Genomic DNA, 12,435 nt, shown 5'->3' on the forward strand with positions numbered 1-12,435 from the left:
CATTGTGAACCAGGCCCTGGCTCTTCAGCCCTGCTGCCCTCCAGTTACCAGGGCCATAGCTGTTAGGCTCCGGCAATGACAAACTGCCCGTGATCTCCAGTCATGCCCGGTCTCTCCCAGGGCCCTGCGTCTGCACAGACTGCTGTGTCTATCTAAAAACCCCTGGTCTCCTCTTGTCCTACTAGAGAACTCTCCCTTCAGCTCTTAGCCCCGGTTCTGTGGCCTCCTTAAGGCTGTTCAGGATGGCGCCCTTTGCTCTGGCCTCCACTGTCATGGGCACGCTGCTCCGTGGCACCCAGCATGTCACTCCCAGTCCCCCAGCCACACCCGCTGCCCTTCCCCCGATCCTCACGTGCCTGGTTCCTCCTCATCGTCCAGTGCTTTGTTCAGAAGCCACCTTTCTCAGAGGGGGCTTCTTAGGACAGCCAGGCTAAACTTATTCTCCGGCCAGTCGCTCTTCATCCTGTATCATAGCTGTGTCCATTTCTTCCCAGTGCTTGGTTTTCACTACTTGAGATCACCTGTGTGCCCATTATCCATGGCTACACGGCAACCTACCCCAGCACTTGGTGGCTCAAAGCAAGGGCCGTTTCATTTTATTTCCCCAGTTTATGGGTCAGATATGTGGGCGGGGTTGCCTGGTGCCCTCGCTGGAGTGGTTGGAAGGCTGGGCTCAGCTGGGCCTGCAGATAGAAGTGCCTAGATATGACAGCTCCGGCGTGGAGCCCACAGGGTCATAGGACTTCTTACAGAGGCCCAGGAGGAACCTGCAAGGCTCTTATGACCTAGCCTCAGAAGCCCCAGAATGTTACTTCTGTACATTCTATTGGTCAAGCAAGTCACAAGGTCAGGCCAGAATCAAGGACAGGGAACATACTTCATCTCTTATACAAGGACTAGCAAAGAATCTGTGCCTCTGTATTAGTCCATTACATTAGAAAAAAAACAACTTGTTATCTGCCCTACTTCTTTACAATGTGAACTCCCTGAAGGCAGGTTCTTACTCTCCTGTCATACTGTATCCCCAGCGCCCAGAATATCGTGACAGATGCTATAAGTATGTGCTGAATGTCTGTATGAATGAACAGATGAATGAATGAAAAAGTAAAGGAATGAAAAATTGAATGAATGTTTACATCTCTGCCTCTCTGGTATGTAAACTTCTTGTATCCTCGTAAATACAGTTCTCTGCACTACTAGATGCTCAGGATATATTTGTCAAATGAATGGATGCATTTTAATTATCATTAAAGGAGATAACGTGAGTTGTTCCCAGTACATATATGGGTGTTGAATATGAGTAGCTGCTATTAATAAATTAGTACTGCCTTATACGTAGTAAAATCGGTTTATATATTTATTTAATAACTAAACAAAATGGACCCAGATCTCCACTTCCTTGACTCCTTCCCCTTTCCCTTTCCCTCTGAAGCAGGCTGCGGAAGAGCCTCTCTGTTGGGAAGGGGCAGCCCCAGCGCCCCCTAATCCCACCATCTCTGGGTGGGGAAAAGGGCCTTTGCTCCTGGCCTCCGCACCTCTCTCCTTGCCTCACTGCCAAGACTAATTCACTTTGAGGTCATTAAGATGGGGTCTGAGATGATGGTCTGAGGAGCTCAAGTGCTGAATTCTGATTCCCGGCAGCTCTCTAGGAGGATCAAGTGAGATTACAGGTCTCTTAACATTCTGGCACTGTTTTGCCCTTGTGCGAGAGTGTGCTTGCAGTGATGGCTGGACACCCTGTGCTGAATCCCAAGGAGGTGTTGGCATCTGATATGACAGGAAGGGAAGGATACCCTCACCGGGTGGCTCCACAGTGCGTGGCTTCACTCCCCAGTGAGCAGTAGAACCAGGGGGCTGGTATTTGAGCCGCAGTGGGACGACTCAGCTCGGGGTCAAGCCCTATAAGCTGGTCCTCCTATTTCACCACGTGGCCTGGAACAACTTCCTTGGTCTCTTCAGAGCTTCAGTTTCCTCATCTGTGAAATGGGATCCATCCCCCAAGTTCCTTCCTTTCTGCATTTTTATTTTCCTCTGTATGTTTTTAGAATCCCGACCAGGGTAGCTCTGGAAAAAGATTCCAAGTTCAAGGAAGCTCTATAATGGCCAAAGGCGACTAATAAGGAATACTATATAAAATTCCCTATTTGAAAAGCAGACTGAGCTTTTTAATTCAATGCTGGTCTCCTTGGTGTATTGGGTTTTTTAATATTTTAAAAATTTGTTTCTTAGAGTCCTTCTTGTTCTATGGATTTTTAAGACTTCCGGTTCTGGACAGTACTAATTTACTCCTTCCCCAAACCCCAGAGAGCACAGATTGTCATTCGGGTTAAGTAAGTGCCAGGCAGTGCCTCCCAGCTTGGGGTAAGTTTTATTACAGGGCGTTTAGTGGAAGCATCAAGGTGGCATGTGGAGGATTCTTTTTTTCCTTCTTCCTCACTAAAAATACAGTTCTCCATGGCCATGAATTTTAGTAAAATTCAAGTTCCAATGACAGTTTTTTTAAAGATCTAGGTTTTTATTTAAATTTCACCAAGCTGGGACAAGAATCGTCAAAGGAAAAGGCAGGCTCACTTCTGCTTCGGCTAATTGTGGGGTGATACACTCACCCTTTTGGTCCCCAGACTGGCTGAGTTTAAGGAACAAATTAGGGAATGAGAGTTTTCCATCTTAGGGAACATTATCTAACATAGGACAATTTTAGCTATTACAACGTCATCCTCATGGAAGCAGTTAATAGTTTTGAGAATCCACCATGGGCCAGATATTGTGTTAAGTAATCCCAGATATTATCTCAATATTAATTAAAAATAATACTTCCAGAAAAATGGGCCTCCATGAATTTAAATAACTGGCCCATGTTCATGCAGTTGGTCAGAGAAAGATCTGGAATTCAAATCCAAATTATCTGCCTCCAAGACCAATGCTTTCCACAGGACCACGCCTTCCATTCTTCTAGTGTTGGCTGATTTCTCTGATTGTTTTCCGATGGAAGATGCTTTAACTATTCAGGAGTCTTGCTATCTTCTTATTTAATTCCTGTAGTTCCTTAATAGCTTTCAATTGTTTTCAAATATTTTTATCTTGCCAGTGGCTTGTCTTTCCATGATTTTAGCGGTGTCTTTCAAAGAGTTCTTAATTTTAACAAAGTCCGATTCATCTTTTTTTTGTGGTGGATTGTACTTTGGTGTCATATCTAAGAAACCTTTGTCTAACTCAGGGTGACAAAACCTTTCTCCTATATTTTCTCCTGGAAATGTTATAATTTTAGGATTTGTATTTAGATATATGATCTACTTTGTGTTAATTTCTATATATCTTGTGAGGTATGGGATGAAGGTTTTTTTGCATATGAATAGCTAGCTGTTCTGACACCACTGGTTGAAGACTGTCCTATCTGTCCCGAATCACCTTTGCACCATACGTGTGTTGGTCTGTTGGGGGCACTCCATTCTGGTCCCATAATCTCTTCACTCTCTCTATGCTAATATCCCACTGTCATGATTACTACAGCTTTAAAGTCTTGAAGTCAGGTAGTATAAGTCTTTCAACTTTGTTCTTCTTCTTCAAGGTCATCTTGGCTATTCTAGGTCCTTTATTATTTCTTTAGTATTTATGTATTCAAAGATATAGTTATAAAACAGCATCTAGAAATCTAAAGAAAACTTAGAAATTAAAGTTAATTAAGAGTAGTATGGAAACTTTCCATAATTTAGCTTCATCAGGACGTGAGGCACTCTGGGTATCACATTCCATTTGGTTAATCAAAAATTGTTGTATCTATAGAGAACAGATTTGTGGTTGCCAAGGGGAAGGCAGAGGCGGGGGGCAGGGGAAGGATTGGGAGTTTGGGATTAGCAGATGAAAACTATTATATATATAGAATGGATAAACAACAAGGCCCTACTGTATAGCGCAGGGACCTATATTCAATGGCCTGTTACAAACCATAATGGAAAAGAATATGAAAAATAATATATATTTGTATAACTGAGTCACTTTGCTGTACAGCAGAAATTAACACAACACTATAAATCAATTATACTTAAATAAAAAAATTTTAATTAAGAAAAATTATTGTATCTACCTTACGTGGATTGCCGATTTTCAAAACAACTAGAACATAAAAATTTATACGAGAATTGTACTGGACATGATTTCAATTTTCATTGATGTTTCAGAAAATACTTCGGACCCTAGTATTTGGACCCTGTGAGCATCAGTTGTCATTGTCCTAGCAAAGTGGGGAATTACTGATTAAAGGGAGCTCATCTGGTTATACTGCTGCCTGCCATGGTATCTACTCTACTTTTGATTGGGGGATACCTTTTTTCAAACATCTGAAGTGTTATAATTGACAGTTCTATGCACAGCATTCTGTCTTTTCCAACAAAACGTATCCCTGTTTACTTTAAGCTTGTTATCTGCTGGGGACCATGAGGAATACTATTAATTAAGCCAGCTGATTCCTGATAATGTTAGCCATCACTGCTGCTGTGGGACATTGAGCAAATTGCTTGTCCTCTGTGGGCCTCTGTCTTCATCTGTAAAATGAAAGGTTTGGACTAGTTAACCTTGAGTGGCTCATCCAACTCTAAAATTCTTTGACTCTTTTATAGTGTTTTTTTTTTTCACTTAAAAATCACAACCTGTTTAAAAATAATTAAACAGAAACTCTTAATGGCAAAAAGCACCACGGTAAGTCAGAAAGTAGTGGTCTTTTGATGCGTCTCAGATTACCTAACGAACACCACTGCATGACCTTACTTTTAACTATGGCCAACTTTAAGCAATGAAGATGGCATTTATGGTTCCTGGTGCTGTGACATTTTATGGTCCATGAAATCCCCATATTCTGAGAAGCTCTTGAGTGTCTCAGGTCAAGGGAGGGAGAAAGGAGAATGGCTTGAAGCCCAGACAGCTCCAAAGCTTCAGAGTACTCCTGAGTTAGATTTTCAAATGTATCTCCACAGTAAATGGTATAGTATTGAAACCAAGTGGACTTCAAATATCCAGATTGTCTTTCCTATACCAAGGCACAGCACATATGACCACACACTCTGGTCACATTCCATCTGATCGTTGCTGTTCTAATAGAATGAGAAACTTAGGAAGTATGAAGTTTACTAGGGAATGCAGAATATAGACATGAATTTAAAATAATATAAGGGGTCTTCTCTGAGCACTTGCTGTGTGCAAGATGCTGTGCCATGCACTTCTTGTACATTGTGTCATTTAATACAACACACAACGATCTTGAAAAGTAGACATTATTGTCTCCTTATTACATATGAGGAAATGATGCACAGAGAACTCCTGTTACTTGCCCCACGTCACACAGTAGTAAGTGGCAGAGCTGCTCTTCAGTCCATATCTGTCTCAATCTAGAGCTTCATGACTACATCAGAGACTAGCTCTCAGAACTTAGCCAGCTCATTTAGAAAGTAAATGAATTAGTAGTATTAATTATGATCTAAACCAAGAACACAGAGTACTGGTGGGTCACTGTTGGGTAGACTTGATGGAAGGAAGAACTCATAGAAATTGTCCTGAAGAAATTGCTTTGAGTTACATGTTGAGGTGAAGGACATGAATTGGCCCGGGGAGAAAGGTGAGTTCATGCTGAGGGAACAGACTCCATGAGGCTGTGAAGGTACAAGTGAATGAATTGTGTGTTCAGGAAGCAACATAAAGACTTGCTCATTGCAGGGCAATGGCCAGAAATAAAGCTGATGTCATAGGGGTGAAAATCCAAGAGATTTCACTTTGTGATGCTAAGCCCTGGTAATCCACACTCAGTTCTTAAACACGAGAGGGAACATAATTAAAATTGCATTTGCTTTTACAATTTATCCTACAACTCATGTAGGGTAAACATGGGCTTTTAAAGCATCAAGCAAGGTCAAGAGAAAACTTAGCAGAACATATTTGCTGTCCAACAAGTGATTTTCAGGAGTATGTTGTAGCTTACCTCACTAAGGTCCTATAGCCTTGATAGTGCAATGAAGGGGCCTGCAAGCAGATTTCACACAATTTTCAGAAATAAAGGTAACCAGCCCACTGCAGTTAAGCTAATAGCACATTTCCATCATCCCTGGTTCTGTGCAGTGTGCATAAATGCAGCACACAAGTGTTACAGATGCAAGTCAAGGGTGGGCAGATAGAAAGCTCTCAACAACGTGGAATAAATTGAGTTGAATTGAAGTTCACTTTCAGATAGCAATTGCTGCTCCTGAGTGAGGTCTAATGTATTTGGTGAACTTTTGTTTGTCCCTTCCATGATAAATCCACTAATGCTAACGTAATATCTCTTCACATTTTCTGAAGTCCTCATATTATTCTCTCTCTCTCTCTCTCTCTCTCTCTCTCTCCAGTTCCAGAGACCTAATGACTTCTCACCCCCTTTCCGCTTTGGCACTGTGCCCAACGGCAGCACGGAGAGGAACATTCGCAACAACTATGCGGAAATGCACGCCTACATGGGGAAGTTCAACCAGAGGGGCGTGGACGATGCACTGCTCTCCCTGAAAACAGGGTAAGAACTGCTTCCAAGCTCAGAACCTTTGATACGTTGCTCACGTTTATGAAACATACGTGGAATCAGATGTGCCATGTTTGGTGCCACGCCACGTTAAAGGAAAGCAGGCTGCATTTGCTCTTTGTGGACCTCCGAGTTAAAGTGACAGTGTAATTCAGGCCAGTGCACAGAGGTCCCTATGCTATTATTCACTTCTATGTATTTTTAATAAACTCTATTCTACTTGCATTAATGTAAACATGAAACAAGAATGTAATAGATGTAAAAGTCAAAGGGGAGAGTCAAGGCTAAAGTTCACACGTTACACACGAAATAAAGACCTGTTGACCAAAAGGTGAAAATGATGATTTTGGTGTCTTACGGACAGGGAGAAATAAACAATGAAAGGGTAAAAGTTTTTAGACAACACACAGTAAGAATGTGTTAACCGATCTCCAATTCCAACAAAATTGGCATTCTTTGCTCCAGCTCTGTAATCTCAGTTCATTCACTAAAAGGAGCTCATGAACTGCAAATAGGTTTGCTTGCATAATCTCAGCCACATTCATTCATTTGGCCTTCAGAAGCCACAGCTGCAGAGTAAGACAGACAATTGACCATGAGAGTTGTTGGAATTTGAAGGTCCTGGGGCCTCGTAGCTGATTTCCTGTGTTGTAGCTTAACTAACAACACTTAGACCTCCTGGTGGCTCTGGTTCTGGAAGAACCACCCAGATGCATGTTTACTTAAATACTGTTAGACTCTGTCTTATCATTATGAAGTCACGGCAGATTTCAGAAGATGGGATTTGAGTTTGGGGTGGACTAGTCTGGGCAGTCTGGTCCCTGGTACAATCACAGTTGTCAATCAGAACTTTGGCTTTTTGATGGACACTCCTCCTAAAGGTTACTCAGAGGCCTTTTGAAAAAATGTTCTGTGTCTTATCATGCCAGAAAGGATTTCTTTTTTCTTAAGGAGGAGTAAAGCTAACTTAACTTGTAAAAGTGAAGAGGATGATGGCTGCCTTTCTTTCTTGCAGACCTCTCTACTACATATATGAATATATCAATTTCTGCTTCCCCCTTTGATGTGTTTAAATACTGACCTATACCTTCTTGACCCCGCCGCTAGCTTTATCCCCTTCCCTGTATATTCTTTCCTTGAAAAGCACAGTATGTACAATGAGATTCTCATATGTTTGGGAATCTGAGACCTCTGACTTCTCCTGCATTCTGCATTGGCTTGTGGTTTCACACATTGGCTCTTGACACGAGCTTGTGCTGCCACCACCCCAATGACTCACTTCTCTCCTTGCGCTGCAAAACAGAATATTGAAACCCTTCTGACTGCAAACAAAGCATTGCCCATCTAGTGCTACACGTCTACCTACACTTACCCCACTCCAGACTGTAACGAACGGAGAAATGAAAAATGGTATAGAAGTCTAACCCATGCTATTTGCTGTGATCATTGTGATGGTTCCTTTTCATTATTTCTGTTATTATTTTTATTGATTCCTTTTTACTCCTTCTCCTTTCAGACACAGCTTATGAGTTGGCTTCAGGCCCAGCTTACATTCTCATCATTCCCAGTGGGAGGGAGAGAACTCCTCCTGTCAACCTGAAATCGCACAAAGAACAGCCTGGGATTTAGGCTTTAGTTTCTGGCCGAGTTCCACCTTGAGCCTTACTTTGAGCCACTTCCCCCCATAGTCTGCTGGAGCCCTACTGCTTCCTATTAATGACCCCAGTGGTAGTTTTGTACTAAAATTCCTCCACTGGACTTGCTTTGTTTGTTTCTTTCTCGCACAGGAAACTGGATGCCTTCATCTACGATGCAGCAGTGCTGAACTACATGGCAGGCAGAGACGAAGGCTGCAAGCTGGTGACCATTGGCAGCGGGAAGGTCTTTGCTTCCACTGGTTATGGCATTGCCATCCAAAAGGATTCTGGATGGAAGCGCCAGGTGGACCTTGCTATCCTGCAGCTCTTCGGAGATGGTGAGTTAAAGAAAGGGACAGTGCCTCTTTGGCCTCTCCCGATGGCCAGTCCGAAACATCAACCCTTCTTCCTTCCTCATCCCTCTAACCTCTGCATTTCCAGAAAAGCATTTCACAGTATACTAGGAGATTTGGAGGGTGTATGTTATTAGTTTCCTAACGCTTTGTAGCAAAGTACCACAAACTGAGTGACTTAAACAACAGACATTTGGCTCAAGGTTCTGGAGGCCTGAACCCTAAGATCAAAGTGTCGGCTTTGGTTCCTAATGAGGGACTCGAGGGAGAATCCGCTCCATGCCTCTGCCCTAAGCTCATCGTGGTTTGCTGGCAATCTACAGGGTTCCTTGGCTTGTAGACACATCACCCCTGCTCTGCCTTCATGTTCACATGGCTTTCTCCCTGTGTGCATGTTTTCCCTCTGTACGTGTCTATGTCTGATTCCCTCCCTTTTTAAGGATGCCAGTTATATTGGATTAGGAGCCCACTGTATCCAGGTGATCTCACCTTAACCAGTTACATCTGCAATTACCCTACTTCCAAATAAAGTCACATCTCAAGGTACTGGGAGTTAGGACTTCAACAAAGGAACTGCGGGGGGCAGTGGGGCGTGGTTATACAATCCAACCCAGGGTGAAATTTGGGGGAGAGGATTAGTCAGTCAAGGAGGTGTGTTTCAGGATTGCAGGGTATGATCAAACCCTCAGGGATAAAGTAAGAGGGGCTGGGATCAGAAGTTCCCCAGTCTTCTCACATGTGGCCAGAGCAGTGGATGGGATTTTGGAAAGGTCTCTGCTCTCTCTGGGCCCAGAGAAAGGGCAGAGACATCCACACGTGGGCATCTGCTCATCCTTCCCTCTCCCATCTTGCTTTTCCCTCTGGAAGAGGGAGGAAGCAGGGCCAGGGTCCTCAGAGACAGACACCGGAAGGCACTCACCCCCCAGAGTGATTCTCGCAGCAGACTGAGCAGACAGCTTGTTTTGAGGAAATCTCATCTCCTGTTTCATTACACTCACGCCTTCCGCATCCCTCTTCACTTTATTGTCTAAAGCACCTACTCCTCCTGTTCGTCTCACAGAAGCTAATCCAGTTACGGATGAGCAGCCTGACTCTACTTGGCCTCACAGGCCATCAACCAAGCGGTTCCCTAAGTTCTGTCTGCAGAATCTTTGCTGTTAGGGATGCAAGAAGAAGCAGAGGAGCACAGGGAGATTGTCAGACTCTGGGTGAAGTCAGTTGTTCCCTAGTTAGGAAAATCATACTTTGATCCAAGAAATGAGTAAAAAGTGATTTGATTAACATTGGAAAGAGGAGGGGGGTTCCAGGTGGAGGGTTACGAGCCATTTTGGTATAAGAGTTTCTGTCATTGTAATGCAGCTGTCACTTAAAGGCAATAACGGGGCCTCTATCCACGAGGAAGTGTAGCCATAGAGATGATTTGCAGAAGTTGCCAGGGCTTCGGTCAGATTATTCAGACAAGGTTCACATTTTGAACCAAACTGGAACTACTGGAACAGGCAGTTTTCTTCATGAGATTTTCAGATTTTCGCTTCTCTGGAATTAGATGCATTCTCGGGCATATGGTGTCTGTCATTTTCCTTTTGTCTACGATTTCTACCTTGCTAATTCCTAGTATCCACTGAAGTGGATCACGGTTATTGTAACCTGGCATGACTTAAATTAATCAAAACTTCCTTAAGCAGCGTTAAAAGGAGGCAGGTCCGAACTGGGTGGTGTCATTTTACTGCAGCTTCCTCCCTTTTACTGTGAACATTTGTATTTTCAACAAGAGATCAGGAAGTCTGAGGACCTCTAGGGAATCAATCAATCTCTCTGCCGATATGTCTCTGTCTCTCCTCCCCCCGACCCAATCTGCTTTGCATATATTTTGAGAGCAATTTTCTGAATCGCTTGTTCGGTTACGTTGTTCCTCACTGTCTACAACAACAGCAAGAAAAAGTTCAAAGTGCTTTAGTCTGATACTCGGGCCCTCGGCCATCTTGCATCAACCTTTTGTATTCAGCTTCCTTTGCCTACTGTTACTCTGACTCGTTCTGCCTGCCTTTCCCAAATACGCCTTGTGATTTTCTACCTTCCTCCCCTTGATCATGCTATTTCTGCTGCCTGGAGTGCCTTTTTGTGCAATATAAATTAAAATTCACCCATTCACCATGCCCACCTCCAAGTCCTACATCCTCATGAAAACCCACTGGCCACCCATCTGCAAAATCACTCTAATTCAGGCAGCTCTTGTGACCTGCATATAGCTTGTCATACTGATTGTTTATACACCAGTTTACACTGGGTAAGTCATGGGGCACAGAGGTGGTGTCTCCTGTCTTTGTGTCACCGGTGGTATCCACATTATCGTTTTCACTGAATACCTAAATACATCGATAAGTTACTACATAACGGTATTTAATAAAATCCTAACTTTCTCTGTTGGTTTTCTTTCTTTATGTCTCCTTCTCTCTTTCTCTCGCATGTTTTCCTCTCCTTTCCCCAACACCCCTCTCGCCCCCTCTCTCTACTCCTGCCCTCTCTCCTCTCTCTGCCTGTTCTCCTTCCCGTCCCGCCGCCAGGGGAGATGGAGGAGCTGGAAGCTCTGTGGCTCACGGGCATCTGCCACAATGAGAAGAACGAGGTCATGAGCAGCCAGCTGGACATTGACAACATGGCGGGCGTCTTCTACATGCTGGGGGCCGCCATGGCTCTCAGCCTCATCACCTTCATTTGCGAACACCTCTTCTATTGGCAGTTCAGGCACTGCTTTATGGGTGTGTGTTCTGGCAAGCCTGGCATGGTCTTCTCCATCAGCAGAGTAAGTGCTTTGATTCAGGTGCTTGGAGCTTGGGAAAGACAGCTCGCTGTGCAGAGCACGGAGAGCCAGGAGGGCACTGACTGCAGCCCGAGGCTGCTAAAGCGAGAAGCCACATCATGTACATTTCCCCGGAGGGGGGGGGATGACATCATTTCAAGTGGCTCAAAAAAACAGGTGATGCAGTTTTTCCTTCAAGAAACAGATTTCTGTGTGGGGTTTGGGCATTTGGTTCTCCATAAGAACTGGCAGATCTATCAGAATGAAACATTTGGCCTTTTCCCAGATGCCTTTCATCACCATTAGTTAATTCTGCAGAGGTTGGATTAATCATTTAATCCTTTTAAAAAAATCACATTTCTATTTAGATCATGAAATATATCTCTCTTACTCTGACATCCAAAGGTATACTGTTGGTTATTTCACCGTCCTACTCTATGTTTTAACCATGTGTGAGTTTGGGGAGTTAAAGAGCTTAACAGAGCCTTCAGAAATAAGTCCTGAGCTGTAAGAAATTTGCATTCCAGAAACTTCCTTAATTGGAGCAAGAGTATAACTCAAGTCGTTCTTTATTTAGTGCTCTTCTGTGTGTCTAGTCCAGAATGAGATTTTGAACACAGTTTTGAATATGAACAGAGGGTCACAGGGAAGAGCTAAAAAAAAAGAAAAAAAAAAGACTTCTTTTGAATTTGTTAATAAAGTTATGGGATTCATTCATGAGAGGTGAACTCAAATGTCCTCTTCAAATAGAGGTCTAGGCTTCAGACATAAATAACCAACTTTGTCTCTAATGGAATTATATGAGAAAATGGAGTACTCATTAAATTGTTTCATCTTTTGATCATTTCCTGTAGTATTTTAGTTGATAGAGAAAGTGTCCTCTCTGGCTGTGAGTTGCTGCAGGCCATTCAGTTACCTGGGAGCAGGAGGTTGCACTGCGTGGCCCTTCCCAAGACCTCTCCAGAGAGGGGGATGGCAGCAGTGGGGGGAACCTGTAATAGAAATCCCATTTGTAGCCCCTCGACATAATCAATGGCTCTGTAGAGGAAAAGTGCATTTTCTCCTGGCCATAATCAAGAAGGGTTAGAAAGGAGGCCTGAGAAGGAA

At 43.5% G+C, this 12,435-nt stretch overlaps 1 protein-coding gene across 1 annotated transcript in view; it reads left to right on the top strand.

Annotated features, from left to right (window-relative positions):
* Nucleotides 1–12,435, top strand: part of GRIN2B (glutamate ionotropic receptor NMDA type subunit 2B) — a 425,420-nt gene that overhangs the window by 397,872 nt on the left and 15,113 nt on the right. Inside the window, exons 12-14 of the mRNA XM_030841308.2 lie at nt 6,372–6,532; nt 8,326–8,513; nt 11,093–11,331. Coding sequence (XP_030697168.2) covers nt 6,372–6,532; nt 8,326–8,513; nt 11,093–11,331 — 588 coding nt within the window. The remainder of the gene's footprint in view (nt 1–6,371; nt 6,533–8,325; nt 8,514–11,092; nt 11,332–12,435) is intronic.

This window comes from Globicephala melas, chromosome 10 (genome assembly GCF_963455315.2).
Source record: "Globicephala melas chromosome 10, mGloMel1.2, whole genome shotgun sequence".
NCBI classification, from domain to species: domain Eukaryota; kingdom Metazoa; phylum Chordata; class Mammalia; order Artiodactyla; family Delphinidae; genus Globicephala; species Globicephala melas.